This window comes from Manduca sexta, chromosome 23, assembly GCF_014839805.1.
Source record: "Manduca sexta isolate Smith_Timp_Sample1 chromosome 23, JHU_Msex_v1.0, whole genome shotgun sequence".
NCBI classification, from domain to species: Eukaryota; Metazoa; Arthropoda; class Insecta; order Lepidoptera; family Sphingidae; genus Manduca; species Manduca sexta.
The window spans coordinates 3,779,966-3,804,809 of record NC_051137.1 but is presented as its reverse complement, the minus strand read 5'-3'; the positions used below and the strand labels follow the sequence as shown (position 1 = coordinate 3,804,809).

General features: G+C 34.1%; 4 protein-coding genes across 4 annotated transcripts in view; 1 reads left to right on the top strand and 3 right to left on the bottom strand.

Annotated features, from left to right (window-relative positions):
- Positions 1 to 7,617, bottom strand: part of LOC115448128 (carbohydrate sulfotransferase 11) — a 34,829-nt gene extending 27,212 nt beyond the window's left edge. Inside the window, exons 1-2 of the mRNA XM_030175443.2 lie at positions 7,082 to 7,617; positions 6,104 to 6,361 (exon numbers count right to left, since the gene is read on the bottom strand). Of these exons, the coding sequence (XP_030031303.1) occupies positions 6,104 to 6,361; positions 7,082 to 7,336 (513 nt within the window). The 5' untranslated portion in view covers positions 7,337 to 7,617. The remainder of the gene's footprint in view (positions 1 to 6,103; positions 6,362 to 7,081) is intronic.
- Positions 7,618 to 7,931: 314 nt separating this feature from the next.
- On the bottom strand, positions 7,932 to 14,584 carry LOC115448127 (intraflagellar transport protein 80 homolog). Its single transcript, XM_030175442.2, has 14 exons — positions 14,392 to 14,584; positions 14,153 to 14,320; positions 13,703 to 13,809; positions 13,236 to 13,414; positions 12,981 to 13,070; positions 12,396 to 12,533; positions 11,812 to 11,936; positions 10,990 to 11,238; positions 9,528 to 9,688; positions 9,092 to 9,301; positions 8,807 to 8,951; positions 8,507 to 8,660; positions 8,208 to 8,349; positions 7,932 to 8,079 (listed from the first exon to the last, which is right to left on the bottom strand). The coding sequence occupies exons 1-14, from the start codon at positions 14,484 to 14,486 to the stop codon at positions 8,075 to 8,077; spliced, it is 1,968 nt and encodes a 655-aa protein (XP_030031302.2). The 5' UTR covers positions 14,487 to 14,584; the 3' UTR covers positions 7,932 to 8,074.
- A 134-nt stretch (positions 14,585 to 14,718) lies between these two features.
- LOC115448126 (protein arginine N-methyltransferase 1) lies at positions 14,719 to 16,849 on the top strand. The gene has a single exon (XM_030175441.1). It carries the CDS (start codon positions 14,826 to 14,828, stop codon positions 16,377 to 16,379), a length of 1,554 nt encoding a protein of 517 aa, XP_030031301.1. The 5' UTR covers positions 14,719 to 14,825; the 3' UTR covers positions 16,380 to 16,849.
- A 162-nt stretch (positions 16,850 to 17,011) lies between these two features.
- LOC115448124 (maltase A1) lies at positions 17,012 to 23,305 on the bottom strand. The gene is made up of 10 exons (XM_030175440.2): positions 23,297 to 23,305; positions 22,187 to 22,338; positions 21,886 to 22,065; positions 21,649 to 21,806; positions 20,820 to 21,401; positions 20,634 to 20,741; positions 20,097 to 20,247; positions 19,467 to 19,662; positions 17,988 to 18,125; positions 17,012 to 17,110 (listed from the first exon to the last, which is right to left on the bottom strand). Exons 1-10 carry the CDS (start codon positions 23,299 to 23,301, stop codon positions 17,047 to 17,049), a joined length of 1,734 nt encoding a protein of 577 aa, XP_030031300.1. The 5' UTR covers positions 23,302 to 23,305; the 3' UTR covers positions 17,012 to 17,046.
- Between the last annotated feature and the right edge of the window lie 1,539 nt (positions 23,306 to 24,844).

The following is a 24,844-nucleotide window of genomic DNA, read 5'->3' as shown; positions in this document are numbered from 1 at the left end:
GTAGCCTATAGCACTCCTGTAATGCAGCTTATTAATGAAAAAAAAATCAGAATCGGTTTTGTAATGAGAGATTAGTAGTTCAAACAAACTCTTCAGCTTTATATAATAGTAGGTATACATTTTGATTCATTTCATATATTCTAGAATATTTTTTCCCCGAGCCGTAAATAGTATATAGTTGTATAAAAATATAATGTCAGAGCGATTAACCGATTGTAAGTTTACTAGGTCAATTGTAATCTTAATCAATTGTTTTTTTTTTAATTATTGGAATCTGAATTCAATCATTACGAGTATTTTAAGACGCATACTAAGCGGTGTGAAGACCGTTTAAAGACCATCATAAAACAGGTGGTAAATCGCTTCATATGTAGCGAAGCAGACCGGCGTAATTCTAACAATCGTAGAAGAACGCAAACTCTTTTGTTAGCGAAACCCACTTTGCCTTGCGGATGTCTAGCAGGGCAAAGACTAAATAGTCAGACAGACTACACCTCTATGATTAACAAGATACATCACGCCTTAATCCCCGCAGGGGTAGGCATAGGTGCAAATTGGCACCCAGTTTTCGCTGTGTATTCCGTCCCATGATGTGAGAACGAGTGTATTGCCTATCGGGCATAAATTCCATACTCCAGTCTGATACTGAGAAGAAAAAATCAAATATCGCTTACGGGAATCAAACGCGAGACCTCAGAGTAGATGTAGCATGCGTGAAATACAACTACGCCACCGAGACAGGCTCTATGATTAAGCCACAAATTAATCAAAATTCCATTAGCATTATTTCCTACTTATAAAGTTCATTGAAACAAATGTGCTTGTAAAGGACGTCTAATGGCCGATGATTGTCATTTAACTTTATAAACTGAGGTCACGGTTGAATTTATAGCTTTCAACTATTGTATAAATCTAGCTATCAAGGTGCCAAACATAGTTTTTAGAGCATTTTAATCGCCAATAATTTACTGGCGTTTTCGTTGCGTGACAGTTTATCCCGAATGAAAGAGATCAATTAAAAAAACAATGTTATTTTGGGACAATACACCTTTTAGTAAATGAAAGCATTTTTAATTCTTAGTAGTTCCTGAGTGAAACCAACACAATTTATTCAGTTTTAAGTTATAGATACACAAATATTTATGAATATTATAAACAATCTTTTATTTTCTACATTATTAGCCAATGGTGATTACCTTCCATCAGAAGACCCATGTGTTTATCGTTCGTTAGTTAACAAAGAAACCAACGAAACTTGTATGCTGACCCAATATCTACGAAGCAAATTATTTAACAGAAACGACTCCAAGGCCGTCGGAATGTTTCGACTGTTTTTTACGTAAACATAATTCGGATAACATTGAGTTACATATCATTTGGTTGTTGATTTGATCGAAAGTTCGAGAGGTCACGATAAATTTCCAAGGGGTTTTACGTCTCGAAGTAAAGCAAACATGTTTTCAGCTATTGTTTTATGAGATGAAATTAATTTTGAGAATTTAGCATGGTTCAATTATATTTTTAATATACCTATGGAGCTTTTAGTTCACGTAATGGATAGTAATAAGGATAACTATTTCTCGACATACACAATAACAGCGGAATCACTAAAATTTTGTCGGTGTTTGTGGCAGTAATAATATAACAACGGGAAATATCGCAAGTTGAAGCATCATCTATACATATTATAAAATAAGTCCCCTTCTCTGTATGTGTGTATGTTACCAATTTACTCAAAATGTATTGAACGGATTTTTATGAAATTTGGTATGGAGATAGTTTAAGACTCTGGGAAGGTTATAGGCGACTTTCTATCCCGGGAAAATATATAGCGGGACTTATCCCGGAAAACTCCTTCACGCGGGGTTCTTCCGCCGTAGCATGAAGAATCATCTTAGTAGGCTGCCATGATTGTGTTGAATGGCGTGAGATAGACATCTGTTGCCATTCGATACTTTATCAAGACGACATTATGCTTACCATTAGGTACAATGCAGTCACTTTCCCGTGCCAAGAATTAAAACAAAAATTTTTTTTTGATCCTGCCATAGTTCTAAACTTCTGTCCCTCTTTTAGAACTTATAAAACAGATTAACTGGTTGGTTGGGGAATAGTTTTAAGAACTATAATGTAAGAAATCTCCAATACAAATATTACTTATGTAATTGAAAGTCCTCGATATACTTATCGAATAAAGTTTAAAGGTTACAAATTAAATATGACCCGATGCAAAATCGACCTTCAAGATTTTTATAATGTATCGTAATAAAGTGTATTATTAACAGAAGAATTTATTTACAGAGAGAGATACGAGTGATATAACATGTTCTTGTAAGGGCTGACGCACATTGCAGGAATGAGATTAATTATTTTCACTTCGGTCTTCACAGGTTTTGAAATGAGAATATTTAAGTATATTTTAATACAACTGAATCAAATTACCTATATATTTCAAAAAACTTTATTATAATTTTATTATTACAAAAAACCACGATAGTTAAAACGGGTATGGTAGTTATTTCATTTGTATCACGAATCTCTAATTTTTGTTATTTCCTCTTGAATGGCATGTAAATTAATTCCATTAGTTAGTTCTCGCAATACGATATTCTAAGAAAAGCAAAAAAAATCATACTTTTATGCTAAGCGTCGTGGAAAAATTTACAAAAGGTAGGTAACTTATATTATAATTATAATATAAACAACATAATATTAATTGAATGATAACGATGAATACTTATTACGTGCTTCTAAGTCATATTTTTTGTTGGAAACTTAATTTATTTGAACATACTTTTTCTCTCACGGTAAAGGTAAACAAAATAGAGATTTACATTAAAATTAATACTAAATCTACATTTAATTACAGCATACGTTCCCATTGAATTCTTAAAGCAAAATATAAATGACTTCGTCAAACATGTTCAATAAGATTCAGTAATATTTCTATATACGTAAAAAATTATGTTATTTTTATTAATTCTTAATATTAAACTTACATCACAATTTAATAAATAGATCTTTGTGATTAATCGCTTTCTTAAACGTAGAAGGAAAAGCATCGTGAGGAAACCTGCATACTTCAAATACAGTTAGAGCGCCGTTTTACTGGGGAGAGAGCCTGAAATCCACCAACCCGTACTAGCCCAGTGTGGTGGATTGAATAAAACCCTCTCAGTAGTAGAGAAGGCCTGTTCCCAGCAGTGCAATAGTATATTACAGAGCTGATATTATACATTTTTATCAAATTAAAAAAATAAACACTTAAATGAAATTAATGTGCCACAAAGATTTTCCCATGTAAATCCCGACCCACGCGATGTTTTACACGTGCGACCTCTTCAACAGTAATCGTTATATTTCAGTCAATTTGCATAAAACCGTAATGTACTGTTCTTAAACTATCCTCAAGAATTTCACTCTTTGTATAAAAACTGCCAAAATCCGTTCAGTGGATTTTGAAAAAATCGATCACATACAGACAGCTTAGGAACTTTGTTTTACAATATTGACCTATAAAATATGTAAAGTGTTACGCGGCGTACTTAATTACTTTTCATGGTCGACATAATTGTTCCGGTCTTTGGAAACACTTAATTATTAAGCTTTTATAACATTCATAAGGATTATAGACTTTAAGCGAATTCGGCATCTTCAATTATAAAGGCCAATGTTTATTATGCTTCTCTTAGCAAACGTGATTAATAACTTATCTAATTTTTATTATTAAAAATGCGAAAGTTTGGGAAAATGTTTGGATGTTAGAAGTTTTCGCAGAAACAGCTGAACGGATTTGGAAGAAATTTGACACACAGGTAGATCACGTCCTGGACTAACACATAGGCTACTTTATATTTGGGTAATATGCTTCCATAGGAAATAATACTTTTAAATAGATGGTGCTAGCGTCATCCACGGGGCATTATAAACCGCGACACTGTTTTAAAAACTTTTGTAATGTGGAGGTCTATTCACACAAGCGAAGTCACGAGCTAACGTTGTTAAATATCAACCTTCATTATTACAAAGAAAGAATTAACGCTCAGCTAATTGCAAGAATCAATTGAATATTTGCCAATATTTATCGTATAACTTATCCACCATTAATACCGAACATACAAAGTAACATATGCTTCTAATATTTTTTACGGTATTTTTTGTCAAGATTACACACGTAAAAAAAGGTATAATTTTAACGCATACAAAAACAAGTCTTAATAACAAGGAGACAACGTGTTTTGTTTCTTAAAATGATTTTGCTTGAAAATAACATGCTATCTAGTTTTTTGAGTCAGGAATCTTGGTAACTAATAGCTAAATAACGAGTAGGTACAGTTAATTTTTAAAACGTTTTACATCTTAAGAGGCTAGTTACTACACGAATTTTACTTAATGACATTAAAATTTTTATTTTTTATATTTTCTAATTATAGGAATTTTGAGGATGTGTGAAGTCTACCAATCAGCACTAAGCCAGCGTGGTGGACTAAGACCTAATCCCTCTCAGTAGTAGAGGAGGCCCGTGTCCAACAGTGAGGCAGTATATAATACAGGGCTGATATTATTATTATTATTGTATATATTTGAAGATGAAGCGTAATATGACTGCAGGGATTGAACCTAGGCCCTCACGTACTTAACCTAAGTGCCTGCGGTACCTGACATTTAATATCATAAATCATTGAGCCAGTTTTAAGATCTAGTAAAAGTATCTTCCACAAGTCGCATCTTAAATGTTAAAATCTGAAAGCACTAAATGTTATGATCTCAGTCCAAATTACATTGTTTTAATATCAGCATCTTATTTAACGAAGAACGAAGAAGAATTGAAGTTCGATTTTCGTGGTCTAAAAACCAATAATTTTCATTTGCGAAAATATTTTTCTGACGTAAAACTAAAGTTATTGACGGTAGTCATTATTTATAGTATACTGGGATCTATCTGCACAAAAATAATAAATAATCTTGCGCCATAAACTTCCCTTTTTTGTAACTTCCCATAATTGTCTGTAGGAGATAGCCTCGAGCGATAAGACCGCTTATTGAACCCCCTCCGTGTCTTTATCATGTCAAATGCAGTATCTTTTGGTACAGGTCTAATAAAGTTATAAATAAATAAATAATAATCTTACTCTAAAGTTAGAATCAATCGCGGAAGTGAATCAATCATAAATCTTGATCGTTACGCTCACAATTACAAATTGGTGCATTTTCATGAATTATCTGTAGACGTATCAAAATCATTTAATGTCGACTGGAGTGTTGTCTTTATTCTCAACACAACTTTTACGAGAAGTGAGGGAAAAGAGACTCCTAAATAAGACCAGGGCTAAGTTCATTATATTCCTCTTTTTTACACACACAAGAGATAACAGCTGACTTCCATATTTTTCGCCAATCATGAGTAACTCATAATCGTCGTAATTCTTTTAAAGGTGACATAATGTGTAAACTAAATCATTGAACTCATTTGGATGTTTACAGATTTGCGTCAGCTGTATACTGTATACATGCTACAGTGAAAGCTTCCATGCCAATTAGACATGATATTCCATTTCTTTAGTCATCAGATTACTGATGATCTGATTGCATTATGAGATATGAATGAATTGTTCACAGTGCAATAATTAAAATCTTTATCTTTACTATTTTAAAAAGTAGAAGAGTTTGTTGAGGTACTAATCTCAAGAACTGCTTACTGATTTGAATTAAAAATTCTTTTAGTGTTAGATACTATTTATTAAGGAATAAGTGGTATTTGTCAATGTTTTATAAGTAAAGTTTTAAAGTGTCCTTTATAGGTGTTACATAGATCTGAATATCAATTTGAAATTACTTAATTATAATGAAAAAACAATAGTTTTATATAAATAATTATTTACACTTTGTACACATGGTATACTGGCAGACTTAATACCATGGGTATTCTCTCCCAATTTATGTACATATATAAGAATCTTTTATAGATCTACCCATAACATTAGGAGCAGTAGTTTTTATTTTATTTAGCTTTAAGGAATAATTATATGGGTAAATCAATTGCCTTTTTTTTTTAAATTAATGTGATTTTTCTAAAACCTATAAATTGCATACAGAAACTTACCTGAAAATACTTAGCACTTTGAGTATCACCCTCCAACTTATTTCTAAATGCAGACAGCAGTCTTTCAAACGGATTCCTCACTATTATCATTTTATGATAATTTTCAAGCATATAATCCCTATCCTGTTTTGGGAATGTGCTAAGGTTCCGGAACATTCCTGGTGTATGTGCCAAACTGGCCGGTATTGACAGGACATCCGTGTCATTCCATTTGCCAGCCAGTATCATGAGGATTCTTTTCCAATTTGTGCAGGCCACCTGGATCAAATTGTTCCATTTTTAAATTAAAAAAAAAAATGAAATTAAAAATAATGAATTTCTTTTTTACCTAGACCTATTTTCAATACTAATGCAAACAATTCGATGTATGGTTTATATAATAATACTGTTATTATGTATTTGTGTCATTATCCAATGATGATAATAACACAAGACAATTCTTCAGTATGTCATTATTCTGTATAAACAAATCTATGAATCTTTGTTGTGGAGGTAACAAAGATTTATTTCTAGAGAAACTCACTAATAGACTTCAATACATACTTTAATAATTATTTTTATGCTAATAAAAAAATAATCTGTAGTAATCTTTGGTATTGAGATAGAATTAGCAAACACATCTATTTTTATACTTACTGGATAAATGATATATTTTTTTAAATAAGTATGTACCTCCATATTCCATGATCATTTTTAACGTAAATTTTTTTTTAGAATCTAGATTTCTCTTTTCAAATTTAAAAACCGTACGTAATATTTATAACAAATCACGAGCATGTTAAGAAAAAAAATAGAATAGATATGAATAGGTAAGTACATAAATATTTTATTTTTTTTGATAATAAGAAACAGATACATGCTCTATTTCCATGATACCATACGTAACGATATTTTATAATAATAGGGACAATAGAAATCCTACTGAAAATGCCACGGTTTACGTAAAGCAATCTTCTAAACCAGTTTACCTTGACTCACCTTTGGCACATAGCAGTATAGCAACTTGCGGTTATGGTCAACCAAAACGTGCTCAAGTTGGTTACGCGGTAATTCATCTAGCCCCCATCTCGGGGGAAACCGTCTGCAAGTTTCCTGTATAAGCTCTTGCCGAGCCAGATTCAACGACTGGGTCAACTCCAAAGAATGTTCGTTCACTTCATTATCACTCACATCACCATGTACGAACAATAAAATGTTCAGAAACAACAGTAATCTCGAGTCCACGGCGTACATCTTCCGAACAAAAAAAAAACACTAACAAAAACTTTCTTTCGGAACTTTAGCCTGCACTTTTAATGTAGGACATGCACTGTATCGCATTGTTCCCCCTTGCAAAGTCACATTATACGAATTGTATTTAAAAACTATTTCAGTTTCAGTGATAAGATTGATCTATGTATTGGTTAATTATTTATAAAATTTATTTTGTCGGACTTTTTTGATACATACGACACATACACCTCCACTCATATTACGAGCGCGACTGAATGATATTTACAATGAACGAATGGCCGCCGCAACGAGAATGAGGTGATTCCTCACGAAGCAACGGGCCAATCACAATTCATGAAGCAGAGAAAAAGGGAATGAATGCAAAGCATAGATAATATACACATATTAGAAGGAAATAATAAAAATCTATTGTAACAATAATAAAACAAACGTAAGAATCGTAACAGTGATAATAAATCATTTAAGTATAATTTGTTTATAGTCTATATATTGTAAATCCCAAAAAGCATAAAGCTTCTTAAAATAATGTCCATCATTGGTGACATTACTTTTATATGTAACTTTGTATCGGGTTTGGGTGGGAAAAATTAATTACTTCAACGTATTCTATTTTATTTGAAATTTTAAATATTACTTAATATTATTATGAAATAATCATGTCAGGAATTATTATGCATTTCTTCATAGGTCTTCTTTGCTTTCTTTTAACTTCAATTCATTGTTAAACGTTCTGGAACATTACTCTGCAATATAAAAGACTTTAGTTAGAAAGTTTACGCCTGCTTAATGTATAAATGTTGTTAATCGACTTTAAAAAAATACTTAATTAGTCGTGTTTCCCTTTTTTACAAAAAAATAACTAGTTACTCACTCTTAAATGTTGGATGTAAGCAAACTTGGTGATACTGATGAATAAGGGCGAACGCCTCCTCGGCCACTTCCAATTGATTATACTGCCAAGCTAACACTGCCAGACATGCCCACAGTGTCTCATCCTCGACTGTGCGACAAAGCTACAAAACCAGTTTTTTTAATTAAAGAAAAGAAGATAATATTATTATATTCTAAAAAATATCATTTGATTTTGAACGATTAACTCTAAAAAAAGTTTTTGTTTTAGATTTCGTTCTCACATACTTTCATTCATCATTTTAGGTAACAGTTTTATACCTGTAACGCAGCTTGCCACCTATTGCTGGCAATATGCTTCAGTAGCTTCTCGGGAAAAACGGCAATGGATAGGTGTAACACGGAACCATTACCACGACAAATACGCACCACTCCATCCTCCACGCTCAATACCGTGGGATTCCGTCCCAGATCCCTGGAAATATATATTGTAATTTTTTTGCTTAAATCTCATAAATAGATTAGAATTTTTTAACACCTTACATATTTATAATCAATAGATTGGCATAGGTGTTGAGTTCCCTAAGATGGTAGATTTATTTCAAAGTAATAGATACTCACGTAACTTCTTTACTGACAGTGGTGAGAGCCAGCCAGTCAGGTTGTGAAGCTGCTCTTGGACAACACCAAGCAACTACGGAACTTGCTCGCAAACCAACAAGTAGTTCTGTTTCAGAACTCCATGTTATGCTGAGGATTTGGGATCCTAGAGAAAAAAAACGCATAGATTGGAAACAGAACAAGACAAGTGTATATGGATGAATTTCTTCAAAGATTGTGATTCATGTGGAATATCATTAGAGTGGTTTTATAAAGTTATTTCCTAAAAAGATTCTTAGAACTCACCTAACTTCACAAACTTTGGTTTACTCTCCTTAACTGTGACTACATAAAGATATCTATTGTAGTCCAGTAAAGCCAATTGACGCTCACTAACTGGTCCAGTTTGACAGAGCGCGATCACAGAGACCGTCATCTTATGTGTCAGCTTCGTTACTGGGTTGTCAGTCGAACTGCGGACTACCAGGCCGGTTGGGAGGTCAAATACGTGCATCACTGGTGAAAGAAGAGTGAGTAATTGTAATCTACCATCCGAGTGATAGGCCTAAACATAAACTTGCTAATGTAACACAAAAAAGTAAACTATGTTAATGGCGAATTCCTCGTTTGAAACCAGCAGTTACGTAAAATTTTCAACTAAATGACGAGACAATATTATTTCTAATCTCTTTATGAGATGTGAATGACTGGAAATCGAGTTAAAGATTACAATCGTACGAACATTTTCGATCGCCTTGATCTATAACTGCTAAAGCATCAGGTCCCAAAGAAACGGCCGCTCTGCCTAGTGTTTCGGGCCGTACTCCCATTCTTGGACTGGCTAGCAGTCGCCCCATGTAGCTATATACGGATAGACCCGCTCTTTCTATCACGCATAGGCATCTGTAATTGGAAAACCAAATTGATTTTCTTTTACGGTACTTGAAATAACTTTTCATTTTAATTTTATGTAACACTAGCTTTTGCCCGCGGCTCCGCCCGCGTTATACAGTTTTTCAGGCTAAAGTTTTCCGTTATAAAAGTAGTAGTTTCCCGGGAGCCTCTCAAACTGTCTCCATACCAAATTTCATCTTAATACGTTGGGCAGTTTTTGAGTTTAACACGTTCAGGCAGACAGATGCAGCGGGGGACTTTTGTTTTATAATATATTTTTTAGAACTTTTTAAGAGGAATAATCCCGTCATACATCATTGTTGCATAACTTTAACCGTTTACGCAGCGCACGCAACGGAAGCTCTCAAAACTAATAATTTTTCCCCGTTTTTGCAACATGTTTCATTACTGCTCCGCTCCGATTGGTCATAGCGTGATGATATATACCCCATAGTACTCCACGAACAAAGAACTATCCAACACAAAAATATTTTTTCAGTTTGAACCGGTAGTTCCTGAGATTAGCCATTACTGCTCCGCTCCTATTGGTCATAGCGTGATGATATATAGCCTATAGCACTACAATAATAAAGAGCTATCCAACACAAAAAGATTTTTTCAGTTCGAACCGGTAGTTCCTGAGATTAGTCATTACTGCTCCGCTCCTATTGGTCATAGCGTGATGATATATAGCCTATAGCACTCCACGAATAAAGGGCTATCCAACACAAAAAGAATTTTTCAGTTTGGACCGGTAGTTCCTGAGATTAGCCATTACTGCCCCGCTCCTATTGGGTATAGCGTGATGATATATAGCCTATAGCACTCCACGAACAAAGGGCTATCCAACGCAAAAAGAATTTTTCAATTTGGACTGGTAGTTCCTGAGATTAGCTCGTTCAAACAAACAAACAAACAAACAAACAAACTCTTCAGCTTTATATAATAGTATAGATTATAACTATCTACAAAAGTAAGTAACAATTACGACATTAGTAAATAAGAAATCAGCACTACTGCACTGCTCTTTGCAAACTCCATTTCGAACAACAAGTACTGCCACTTGTCGAACTGATCTCTTATATGAAAATTCTAATTGCGTAAGTTATGGTTGTATCAAATACAGGTAAATGACTCGAATGAGAGTATTTTAAACATGAATGGTAATGTTTGTTATGTAAATGTATTAATTCTATTAGGGCTTACATAAAAAAATTGTAAATCGGTTATAATTTAAAAAAAATCTAGATTCATAAAATGATTCATGCCACATACAAATACATTTTTTATCATAACAATATAGTATTTACCTTTCAGAGAGCAATATCATGCTTATAGTGCCGTCTTTCAAGTCGAATGTCACCGGAGTGTTCCAAGAAGTCAGTTTGTGAATGAAGCACTGTTTTACGGTAGCAATTACTAGGTGGTTGAACCCCAAAGCGATTTGTATGACACGGTCTGGATAATCGAGCTTGTCACTCTGTTCGGTCACTATGTCCTTGATCGATATCACTTTCCGTCCGATTTGAGTGCACGCAAAATTCTTCCATGTATATTCCCTACAAATAATTTGTATGTTTAATACCCCGATATTAATCATCATGATCATCAGCCACATGATATCCACTGCTGAACATGGGCCTCTCTCAAAGATTTCCAGGTCGACTTATTGGAAGCGGCTCGCATCCAGCGACCTCCTATGACTTTTATTAAGTCATCTGTCCTCATCGCGGATAGAGGTCCGAAGCTACGTTTGCCAATTCCTGCCTTCCACTCCAGAACCTTCGTGCCCCACAGGCCATAGTTCTGCGAGCGATATGCCCTGCCCACTGCCACTTCTGCTTGCTATTCCGATATTAATAATAATATATAATTTTATTAATCTAAAGTAGCATTAGTTAATCTCACAAATTACATTTTTTAGTTTATAGTCAATATTCGAATTTGAAGTTGTTTAAAAAATTCTACTGCTTTTTTACTTTAAATTCATTATCTATAATATTGTTAAAACACTGTATATACTTACGAAACAATAATCACCTATCATAAGAAAAACCATTACCTTCGTCACCATAGAATATCACAATACGCATATTTTTAAAAAGATACTAATTAAAACGTAAATAGTTTACCTGTCAATGATATGTGCAAACAGGACGTGTCCGTTAGCGCAAGCGGCCGCCAACTGCGTGCCGTCTGACGACCATGCGATGTCGTAAATGCTCCCCGTGGGAGGACGGTCCAAGCAATGAGACCACTGGTTAAATCCAAAATGAAATCTACATTTATTTATCGGTAAAGATTAAAGGTTTTACTCATTTATGGAGAAGTAGGTATTAGATTTGGTATAATTAGAATTCATCTAGAGGAGTCCATAAAAGTAAAATTAGATATATGGTACAAATATAATAAATTCAACAGACGAATTCGACGACTGGACGACCATTGGTTAAAATTAAATTTCATAGTTTGTCTTGAAACATTTTTCGAAGTAGGTGAGATAATGCGTCCCTAATTGTAATTTTAGCCGCTACCCAAGTCTTCTTTCTTGAGGGGCTCCTTTTCCGCACTTAGCCCGTAGTAGGTCGGGCCGTTGGGCGTGAACCTAATAAAGTCTTAAATCACATCATAGTAGATAAATCTAAATGTACCTACATTGAGATATATCTCCGTAACCAATCCTGAATAATAAAGAGAAATATATTTATTTATTTACCCCATTAGGATTACATAGTCTTATCAAACTATAGCTGCCAATAATGAACATGTCGCCAGCTGGAGACCAGCTTAAACTGGTTATTGGTTGATCGTGTTTCACACTCACGGCTATTTGTTGGCCAAATGTATCCCATATCTGAAATCAGATTAAGGCGTATCTATAATCAATGAATACATAGGAAAATATTTTGTTGCAGCTAACAACGATACCTAATCATAAGTATGGCCAGTCCCGGATCTTGAATTTTTTGGAGGCGGAGCAAAATCTGGATAGTGTCGTCCCCAACCACCTATATTTTTAACTTTGTCATCACCATCATTATCATTTCGCGCCCCGCAGGAAATAATTATTTATGTGTGTAATGTTCTAGATGTCTTAGTAGTCAAAGTTGCGTTAAATGTAAGTTGTGTATTCGTCTGCCAAGTTTGGGTTTGTCGCCCTCTGAATTCGCCGCCCGGGGCATGGGCCCCGGCTTGCCCCCCCATAGATCCGGGGCTGAGTATGGCAAAATTATAGTATGAACAATAAAATTAAAGTAAGGTAATAGTATACTCTGAACTGTTGTTCAGAGTATACTATTACCTTACAAAATCCATCTTCAGCACCAGATATAATTAAGTTGTTGTTCGCATTCCAAGCAACACGCAGAATAAGTCCTTCGTGAGCTTTCCACTGTAACAAACAATAAATGAAGCATTAAATAACTTTTTAAACATAAAAGTGCGTAGAGGCTCTTTCATGACCGAAAAGAATATAATGTTAGGAAAAAAATTAAGAAGATTTGAGGATTCTAAAACATTTTATTAGTAGGTTTTACTAGAAAACTAAATCACATACTTTGGTAATTTTACTACTGGAATTAAGCTGTTTTATGATCAGGAAATTTTCCCTTGTGTATAATATAGCGCCGTTGTCTGGACTCCAAACGGCGTCGAAGCATGGTACATCAGATTGTACGAGAGTTGATCGAAGAAGTCCGTTTCGTGACCATACTTTGACAAAACCGTCTTCTCCAGCTAGAATGAAAAACCAGAATAGCTTAACTAATTATTCATTGCTTAACAATGAAGAATGCGAAAACTCAAAAATGTTTGTCATTGTCTATAATCTTGTTCTAGAATGTTTTATGCTATACAATTTAAAGTAACAGTAGCGTCAGACGTGTGAGGCAAGGACGGGAGCAAAAAAGGTCCCTTATTGTGTTAGATGCTTTGTTGGTTAACAAAGCGATGACCCAAAGAAATGAGGTCTTCTGTGCGGGGCTTCTCGACTAATTTTACAAAATTTAATATAATCGTACTTACCAGTTAATAGACCAGCACCGTCTGGACTCCATTGAGAAGTTAAACAGGCGCCTTGATGAGCATTAACAGACTTTTCTATACGTCCGTTATGGTTAACTATATGAAATCTGAAAATTAGGTACTCGAATGTGATTATAATAATATAAATAATAATATCAGCCCTGTATTATATACTGTCCCACTCTCGGGCACGGGCCTCCTCTACTACTGAGAATGTGCTTTATAAAAGGTATTTTCTAAATATTTCTTCAAACTCTAAATAGTTAGTGTTGATAATTGAAATTCCTCATAGTTCCGGATCCTTGTGATATAATCAGTTTTAATATTGATTTTTAATAAGATCAGCCAAAACGAAAATGGTCTTAAACATCGTAAATGTTTCAATTATAGTTACTTAAGTGAAGTAATTCCAAAAAGATTAACGAACTTTACTATTCTATATTCACTAACTTGCCATCAGCAGTCGAGATGAGTATCACGTCGTGTTGATGCTTGGTGCCGCTCACATTCGTCTTGGGAAATAAATGCATGCCTGTCGGATAGAATTCATCGGGGAATGTTGCAACTGTCATACATTCGCTGTTCACCAAGTTCCATTTAAGGAGCTTGTGGTCATCTCTGAAAGGGATTCGAAATTAAAATGTATTTGATGGCCATTTAAAATTATTTATTTAGAGACGATTTTCTACCCGCAAGAAAACACATCTTCTGTGTTATTCCAACTGACACACACAACAACTCCTACATGTTTATTTTCTTTGAATGAAGAAATTTTCAATTTCATCCTTACTATAATAACGTATTTCGATAAAATATTAGTATTTTATTCTTCAGTGTAATAATTCTTGTGTTTACAATTTCAGACCGGTTTGGAAACCATGACAACGGATTGTACCTTGAATATACCGCTAGAATGTCTCATTCTGTAAACAGATTATAATATTATTAATACTGACATTTTATTACCTGTGGATTAGCGCTGTGTATTATCTGTGATCTCTCATCTGTCATTTGTCAGTTGTCAGTGTTGTTTCTCACATGTTCATATTGTGCAGTTTGCAAAAGTAACATTTTATTCACATAAAAACGTAATTTTAACTGGTAGTAAGTCTTTAAACTTAAAATGTCGGACGTACCGGATCTTAGCAGTGATGAAGACAATTTTGAAGAGGAAGAATGGCAAGAAATGGAGACGAACGACACGATGGTAACTTGCCTGTTTTGTACCAATGTTTTACCATCCGTCGAGGAAGGATTCAGCCATTGTGAAACTGCTCACAACTTCGCTTTGAACAAATTGAAGCTCAAATTCAATATGGACTGCTACTCTTACATAAAAATGATCAACTACATTAAAACAAATAAACCAACCTCAGAGACCATAATGAACACTAAAGAACCTCTGTGGAACGACGAGAGCTATTTAAAACCCGTTGACAACGATGAATGGTTGATGTATGACTTTGAGTCGTTGACTGAGAAACCCAGTTCACCAAAAACTTACCATGCTAATGTGGAAAACGGTCTTGTGACTCTGTCTCAAGCACATTTCATTGAGCTCCAAAGGACAATACAAACTTTGACAGAACAATTGGGTGAATGCCAGACTCACCTGCAGATAGCAAAGGAAAACGATGGTAAAATGAAAGAGACAATGAAGAACTTCATTGAAGGTGGAAATGTAAATTGTAACGAAGATGTTGTGGCTAACTGTGTATCTAAAGTTCCATTAGAGGATGACGAGGGATATTTTAATACTTATGCTCACTTTAGCATACATTATGAAATGCTTTCAGACAAAGTTCGTACAGAATCTTACCGTAATGCTATCTTAAATAATAAGGAAACATTGAAAGATAAAATTGTTTTGGATCTGGGATGCGGTACAGGCATCTTATCAATGTTCTCAGCAACAGCAGGGGCAAAGAAAGTCTATGCTTTGGACCAATCAGAAATTGTTTACCACGCTATGGACATTATCAGGGAAAATAATTTACAAGATACAATAACAGTTGTTAAAGGAAGATTAGAAGACACAAAACTAGAAGAGAAAGTAGATATTATTGTATCCGAATGGATGGGATACTTTTTGTTATTTGAGGGGATGTTGGACAGTGTTATATACGCTAGAGATAACTACTTAAATCCAGGCGGTTTATTATTACCAAATAGGTGTAACATAAGTCTTGTAGCGAGTGGTGATACTGATGCACATAAACATTTAATCGATTTTTGGTCTGATGTGTACGGTTACAAAATGAATTGCATGAAATCTGAAGTTGTTCGGGAAGGTAGTGTAGACATTGTAGGATTAAAACACATAATCTCAGAACCTTGTGTTGTAAGCGAAATAGACATAAATACTTGTACAACTGATGTCATGAACTTCACTTCAGATTTTAAATTAAATATTACAAAAGACGGATGTATATCTGCATTAGTTGGGTATTTTGACACATTTTTTGATCTGCCAAACAAAGTATCATTTTCTACTGGCCCCCATGTTACCCCTACTCATTGGAAACAAACTGTGTTTTATTTCTTAGACTGTAAAGAAGTGAAGCAAGGTGATGTTGTAGAGGGAACTATTATTTGTAGTAGACAGAAGGCAGATGTTCGAGCCCTGTCGGTACAAATTGATGTATTTGGGAAATGTCATAAGTATACACTAAGTTGAATTGACAGGATACAGATGTAAAGTTTAAGTTACTATGCTGATGCTGTGGTTAATTTTAAGCAGTGCCTTTTGTATTGACAGCTTGCCTGTGGCTTCATAGGTATAGGCTATCATAGGATATATTGGAATATATAAAACTGTGTCAAATTATTTGATATTGTGCATTTCCTACATGACATGATTGTTTTCCTTTTTTAAAATGCAAACTTTGTTAGTATTTTAAATAAGCAATTAAGTAAAAAATACTTAAATGGTTTCATAAAACATATTCTGTAAAGAATCTGTAAAGAAAACTGTTTCTCTCATGTAGTTTCTGTCATGTAAAATGATTAAATGTCGATATTTTATAAAATTTCTATAAATAGTCATAAGAGTAAAAAATTGTATAGCGTAAAGCTTTTATATTACTGTAATATTTTTGTTTATGTATGTCTTTAAGTGTTTTAAAGTAAAGCCGTTTTAGACAAAAATATTTATTTTATTTTACTAAATTTCACATAGTTCCTGTTGTGGAAAGTTTTTCTTCATTAGTTACATTGTACATTTAAGTTTAGTTCTCAAACTGCTTCATTATATACTCAATTTATAATCAGTTTAAATTATGTTTAATATTTTATAAGAAAACAAAGTGATTGTGGTAAATTATTTTATTTTAGATTATGCATTACTACACTTTGAGCACTAAAGCCTCGCTGCCAAGTATCTCCGCCCGGTTTGCTTCAAGCACATCTCTGAAAAAGAAACAAAACTATTAACTTATAAATTAGAAATTATATAAAATATGTAACGGTCGAATCAATAATTTATCTTAACTGATTTTTTTTTTTATATGTGCAGGTCAAGTTTCCCCACTGCACCTGATGGTAAGTGGAGTGGGGTCCAATAGAATGTCGATTGACGACAGATGATTACAATTATGCCGGCCTGTTGGAACCGGATATACACAGGCTGTTCCCGAAACGCGACACATTTACGTGGGCCACTATGGCGGATTTTAACACTTTGTGTACGATTAGCTTAACTCTGTCCTTTGATTGGTTTATTTTTGGTATGGATAATAATAACACTTTGTGTACGGTGGTCGCTATCCGAGCGGATATAAAATATATCCTACCATCTTCGAAACGATGGTGAAAATGGACCAATAAGAATTAAGATTAGCTTACAGAGTTCCTTTGATTGGTTTATTTTTGGTATGGATTATAAGATAGGAATCACCATCAATTAATGACTTAGTTCTTGATTATTTACGATAATTTCATTGTTCGTGGGAGTGGGACGGGGGTGGAGGAGAGATGAGAACTGCTGACATCCCGGATTTTATATCCCTATGGACTTTGGAATGTACTTATGTTAAATTGTTGGGAGTAAAATATACTTAGTAACAGTGAAATATTTAAAAAGGTAAGCCGAGGCAAATAAATTTCCTAAGTTAACATATCACGGCCAATTTAACAGTAAACAAAAACGAAGACAATCGTAAATTAACGTAAAAGGGAAGCCGGTAAGAGTCGGGTTGTATGAACGATTCGCCACTGCTTAGTAAGAAATTCCCGATTTGTTCACCCTAAATGAAAATTCGCAAATTCATTAGAACAATTTGCATACCCAGCCTTTTTAGGAGACTGAATGCTGCTAACGACAACCTCGAGGTGTCCTTCCACATTCTCGAAGTAACTCAGATCGATTGTATAAGGTTGATTCCTGAAGTTCACGACTACAATGTAGTTTGCTTCTTTGTGCCATCTGAAAATAATAATGGTTTCATATTATAATATTGAAAAATAATTAGTTATAAGGTACTTACTTATTTCTTCTATGGGGCAGTGGCACAATATTATGTATTTATGAATGTCTATTGAACTGTGTGGCATTAAATAGGTGTTTATATGTGGCTGTCTTTATGTACTGTGGTCTGTAAGGTCCAAGTCTCGATTTTAACCCACATGGGTATTTGTGTTTTTTAAACATAATATGTGGCAGCAGTGGCCCAGTGTAGGGGCGGAAATATATCTAAAATAAGATAAAAAATAAACGTTTGGAAAAATATTTTTGTGTTGATCGGCGCGGACGGCAACGATCCATGCTATGCTACTGGCAGTGATTAGGTCCCACAGATTATGTTGGATAGGCGTTAGCTCGTAATAACTAAGTTAAATTATTTCTGCAATTTATGAAAAAGGTGGTGTCCCGAAAATACATTGGAATGGGTTACGAGGAGACAGTAAATTGGAATGATACCATTAACAATACAGATTATACAATATAATATATTAAGATGGGAGACATTTAAAATCCCCTTCTTATTGCGCAAGTAACCTCTGTTCACTATGCATTTGTATATTAAATACGATTGCTTACATTATTTCTCTGAACAAGGATATGTTTGCGAGCTGCAAGAACTCAGAAGTAAAGGTGTATTGGAACCAATTGTTCAAATTAATATCTGTTTTGTATAGCAGCGCTTTATTACTGAAACTGTTATGGTGTTATGTATAAATACTAATTATACAACAATAAAATCTTTATACATACTTAGACATATTTAGATATTTATAGTACCTAAATACATCTGTGGTAGATCATATTTATGTCATGGTTACATCGCATGGTTATATCACAATGACATTTTTATTTTAGTGCAATAACATAGGTATTTAAAGATGTCAATTTGAACAGCTATTACGTATAAAACTTGATATTTATCTACATACGTGTTGTTCCGTATTATATGTCATTGATAAATAAAAATAAATAGACAGGATAATCCAAATTCCAAATATAAGCTTACTTAAGATCAAGATTAAAGAAACAATGAGAATAATATAACAATTTTGTGGACTTACTTTCTAGTTTTACTTTTTTTACTAGAATCCGATCCTGATTGGAAAATGAGATAGTTTTAGCCTAACTAGGAAAATAATAAACTGCGTGGGGCGCCACTATCGCGTTTAGTTTTAGTGACCGTTTTCAGTACAAGATATTAGCTCAAATTTTAGCACATGGCGGGATATTATTTCCCTGGTTAGGTAGTTCCAATTACAAAAAAAAAAAACAAAAAAAAATTAAGCAAAGTATTAAAACCACCTTCTAAAAGCGAAGACGTCTGAGTTGAATGCCACGGATTCGTATCTGCCATGTCTGAAGGCGGACTGGTTGCGCAGAGCAGCAAGTTGCTGGTAAACCTTCAAGTGAGACCTTTCAACAGCTTTTTGTACTTCGACATTCAACGTTTCGTAACCTGCGGCCACTGGAAGCCAAGTCTTGTGTCCAGATGAAAAACCTGCAAGAATTGGGTGTGAAAATTATGATTTCAATTTATTTAAACTCACGCTTTTTCCTAGAAAAGGTAGGCAGAGGTAACCCTCTGCCTACCTTTGAATACTCATGGCGAAAATAATTGCATTAGTTATAATGCAATTATTTTCGGATACGGAAAATAATTGCATTAGTTATAATGCAATTATTTTCCGTATCGCGATGATAATGAGTATTCCGTATCGCGATGTGCTGAGGAACAAGTCTGTCGACATATATAACATAAATTCTAGATTCTGAGCACGGAGCAGAGAAAATCACTGAACGACCTGGGTTTTGAACCAGAGACTTCATAGTGAAAGTTACACCACACACGCAATGAAACTATGCCACGAAGGAATTCCAAATTAACAATAACAAAATATTAATTTGATGTTCTCCAACACGCATAATTTTTACCGGCATTTTTGTCTGCATTCCATTGGAATGGCGTGCGCTCGGGGTCCCTTGAAACGGTCCAGTAATTGATTGGGTCGTCAGTATTGCATCCGCTGGGATCCACCGTATCTTCCCAGCTTACATATCCGTCGACCATGCCTATTTCCTCTCCCTAGAATTTAAGACGATTTATAATTTTCTTAGAATATTTTTTCTAAACGGAATATACAAATTTAAATGAATATTAACGTGAAGTTGCCAGTCAGGAAATTAACTGAATTTTTGGATTCGAAAAAGATAGTATAATTAAGTAATAAAATTTTCATATCGCTCTTATAAAGTGACCTATGAACAACAAACAAGAATAAATTAAAACAACATTGGCGAAAGGTGAAATTTTCCGAACGGGAACTCGATACAACATATACCTGTACTAATGTACATAAATGCGGTCCGCAACTCTTTTTGATGACAATTAGATTATGCAAAAGTTTTACATAAAGGGAAGTCGGCAGGAATCGGGTTATATGGTCCTTTCGCCACTGCAAGACAACATACCATGTAAGTGACAGCAATACCCGGCATCAGAAGTACGATCATGTTAATTCCATCAACAAGTTCTGGGCTGAATCTGGATGCTACTCTATTGTTGTCATGATTTCCAGCCTGAAAATTGTAGCAAAATTAAATATGATGTTACGTGAACAAAATATTATAAATACCAATATCTAAATAGATACTTACAACCCAGTTAGCTAATTTGTCCACTGGCTTAAAGGTAAGGAACTTGTCCAAAGCATATTTAATTTCGTAAGCTGTTGATGATCCTCCCACATCAGAAATGAGGACGAAGTTGAAAGGCATCTGTGCACCTTCGCGGTCTCCCTCACCGAAGTATCTCATAGTGAGTTGAGGGCTCGAGTAGGCCTCAGTCATCATAACCCTTGTTAGTCCATCCTCCGCGGCAAATTCATCGAAAACATCCCTCCATTGATACACCATATCAAAAGTTTCATCCTGGTCTTTAGTGTAGATATGATTTAAATAATCATAATTATCAGGATCTCCATTTAAACCTCCAGACAGAGGTTCATCAGGGAATCTTCCCCCGTACAACTCTTTATCAACTTCAAAAAGATGGGAGATAGCGTCTACTCTGAATCCTGCAACGCCTTTGCCAAGCCAAAATCTAATGACATTTTTCATTTCTTCGACAACGTCAGGGTTACGGAAATTCAGATCGGGTTGTCCGATGACGAATTGATGGAGGTAATATTTGCCTACTTCCTCCCTGTATTCCCATGCGCTCTTTCTAAAAACACTGACCTAAAGAAAAAAAAAAGATATTATTGATACCTAACTATGATTTTGTAGTATCGGCGTATGTGCGTCACGGACCAAGAGGCGTAAGAATTCGAATGATACTAAAATTTGTGTACGTTTTTGTAACGATTTCTACAGAACTTGATCTTCTATGAAGGGTTGGATGCACGGAGCTGTCTAGTCGAAAAAGTATGCCAAACACTTCGTGAAACATGATTTATTTAATGACGAGGAGGAAATAAGAACTTACCCAGTTATTAGGTGGGTGCATAACACCATTTTCATCTACAGTACCGTCTTCCCAAATAAAGTAATCATAATATTTCTCATGACCACGTAATGCTTCTTCAAACCACACGCTTTCATTGCTAGTGTGATTTGGCACAAAGTCGAGAACAATTTTGATATCTAAAAATATTATAAATGAAAATTATATTATAGGTGTCTATATGTAACTGAAAAGTAACGTTTCGGTAAAAATATCTACCTAATTCATTAGCTTTAGCAATAAGCCTATCAAAGTCTTCCATAGTTCCATATTCATCTTGAATAGCATAGAAATCGGCGATGTCGTATCCGAAATCATACATCGGTGATTTGAATATTGGTGACAACCAGGTCGCTCCAATCCCCAACTCTTTCAAATGTTCTAGGTTTTCTGTGATACCTGCAGAGAAAATATTATTTATCATATTAAAATATATTTGCTCAGTACTAAAACATTTTTTACGTTAAAATATCTTATAAATAATCATACTTTCAATATTAAAGAATACATTTTTACTTACCATTTAGATCTCCAATTCCGTCTCCATCACTATCTTTGAAGGACCTTGGGTAGATCTGGTAGAATATGGTAGTCTCCCACCAGTCGAGTTGTCTTTCCGCGGTAGCGGCTACAGCCACAACCAAGACCAACGGAAAAACCAGTAGCTTCGCTCTGGAAATATATTTTTATTATAAACTAGCTGACCCAACAGACGTTGTCCCGTCTTAACTATGAATTTGCAGCGCGCATTCTGTCAATCGCTGACAGTTACTTCAAACAATTGACAGTTATATAAAATTAATATTTTCGTTAAGTTATCTTTAATTTTCTAATTCTCCGCGCATTTTTTAAAAAAAATTCTTTCATAAAAACCTCCTCCTGATGGTAACAAACACAACAAAAAAAAAAGTAAAATCGGTCCAGCCGTTCGTGCGTGATGGCGTGAACAAGGGAAATAGGGATTCATTTTTATATATATAGATATATACTTATAGATATGACTTTCAAGGCAGATCAGTATCTAGCTTATATTTGTATGGGCTTCACTTCACTTAACATCAAGTGCAAGGAAGCAATTTTATCGACCTGGGCTAAAAAAAAACATAGGCCGTGACCAAGGGGCGGCATATTTTACAGTAGATGCGACCCAGTTGCAATCGGGGTCCTATTTTTTTGCACCTGCAATATAGGCACTCAGACGCAAGACCTGCGGGCGGCACAAGCTAAGTGGCCCATAGGTAATTAAGGAAAGTGTAAATCCAGCACTGGGGTAAATTAAACTAAACTATCCTTGTGTTTCGATGTGCTCTGGATTAAGAAGGTAGGTACAGAGAAAAAGATCGAGGGAGCCTATTATCGTAAATATATTCAAGTCAAATAAACAAAGATTTCTGTGTCAAAATATAAATAATATTTTTCTTGGATTTTTCTCACTCGAGCGTGTAATCCGCGAAACTTTTTCAAAAAAGTACATAATATGTAGTTAAAAAAAGGAAAATGTAAAATTTGCTTTGAGTATTTGTTTCTTATAACTACCAACAGTTCATTTCGAGATACTAATATTTGTAAAAAATTATAAAAAAAATCTTTACTTCCATGTCGTTTTGAGATAAAATATTTAAAAACTCACCTCATGCTGATCGCTTCAAAGGTCACCAACTATTGTTAGCACTGTTTATTATATACTCATTTATATCTATAGATAATTCGATGTTGGTGATAAAAGTACATTCATCTCAAGTGCACTTATCATCTATATCGAACAAGGCCAAATTCAATCTTGATATTACTTTTTTATTTTTCACTATGGACCTACAAGAATACCGATTCTTCAAATACGAGATATTGGAGGCAACCCCACGTTGTCTATGAAATTTGTAAACACATCTTTATTAGTATGACATTAACATTTCTTCAAATCTCACAAGATTTTTCAAGAAAGGTGAAGTTGGTACAATATTGGATGAATCGAATCCGCACTGATTTGATGTTTTAAATTAAAATGCTGGTTACTTAACAACAGGCACATAGCATACAGAAACATGATGATCCTCAAAAATGTAGGATATAATATGTACATATCGGCTTATTTCCATAAGGTCTAGATCTACCTTATTTGAAGGACATATAATCTAAATTCTAAAGAAAAGGCGTTTTCTACGAAAATGTTTATTTTATTTTACATAATTATAGTTTACATACAACTAAAAAGTGTCTTATAAGTATTTACATAATTAGAAAAAGAATTTTCAATATATTAAAAATAATTTGAGATTTTCCATACAAGTTCAATTATAGACAAATGTGATTGACAAAAGAATTATTTTGGCAATAATATCATATATTTTTAAACAATTTCACACAATTTAAATACATTTTATACGAATCCTTTACAACGACGAATTATAAATACAATTACATAATATTTTTTATATTATCCATTTCTATAAATAAATTCCTAATATTAAACAAAGAGAAGCACTGTGAATTTTAAAACATTTAAATAGTATTTTAAGCAAGTAATTGCAGTATTTGAGTCTTAGTTATGTAAAATTAAAAAAGTGGAAAAATTTATTTGTAACGTTAAAGATTTGCGCGGACTGTGGTTGAAGAAAAAGCCGGTGTTGGACTAGAAGGAATGAGTACTATAATTTATTTTTAAGTTAGGCGTGGACTTAAAGTTATAAGAAACAAAGACGGAATGTTTGTTGTCACATCAAAAAGCGTATGTATAAAAAGAGACGTTAATACAATAGAAAGTGATTATCAATACCGCCTATGTACTGTTGCAAGCTATTTTACAGACAACATTTAATACCCATTTTACATAAGGCTCAATATGCTAAAACTACATTTTCATAAAGCTATATCCCCAATCAAAATGGCTTTTACTAATCTACAATCAATTTGCCTTTGATTATTCTAAGCCTATGACCTATTAGGTACGCTAAATGCACAATATACAGAATTCATTCATAAATACCTAATTAAAATAGACGATAAATATTATAAAAACTCTATTGTTAATTTTTCTATAAGCGTCACCAAATTTCCTTACCATCCCCGAAATGAAATAGGGACCTAAAGTTATCATGATTATGGATTTGTTGTTTGATATTCAATGAGACTGGTCCCACGTATCTAACAGGAAACTAGGCCTTTGGTTTTGATTCTTTTT

Bases quoted from the DNA above. Each gene is read 5' to 3' on its own strand.
- LOC115448127 (XM_030175442.2), bottom strand. From the start codon at position 14,486: ATGAAATTGAAAATTTCTTCATTCAAAGAAAATAAACATGTAGGAGTT. The intron at 13,810-14,152 runs GTTAGTGAATAT...CCTAATTTTCAG, and splicing joins ATCTCGACTGCTGATGGCAA to ATTTCATATAGTTAACCATA. The intron at 9,689-10,989 runs GTAAATACTATA...TTCCAATTACAG, and splicing joins ATGATATTGCTCTCTGAAAG to ATGCCTATGCGTGATAGAAA.
- LOC115448126 (XM_030175441.1), top strand. From the start codon at position 14,826: ATGTCGGACGTACCGGATCTTAGCAGTGATGAAGACAATTTTGAAGAG.
- LOC115448124 (XM_030175440.2), bottom strand. The intron at 22,066-22,186 runs GTAAGTAAAAAT...TTTTCTCTGCAG, and splicing joins CGGAATTGGAGATCTAAATG to GTATCACAGAAAACCTAGAA. The intron at 18,126-19,466 runs GTGGTTTTAATA...TATTATTTTCAG, and splicing joins GACGTCTTCGCTTTTAGAAG to ATGGCACAAAGAAGCAAACT.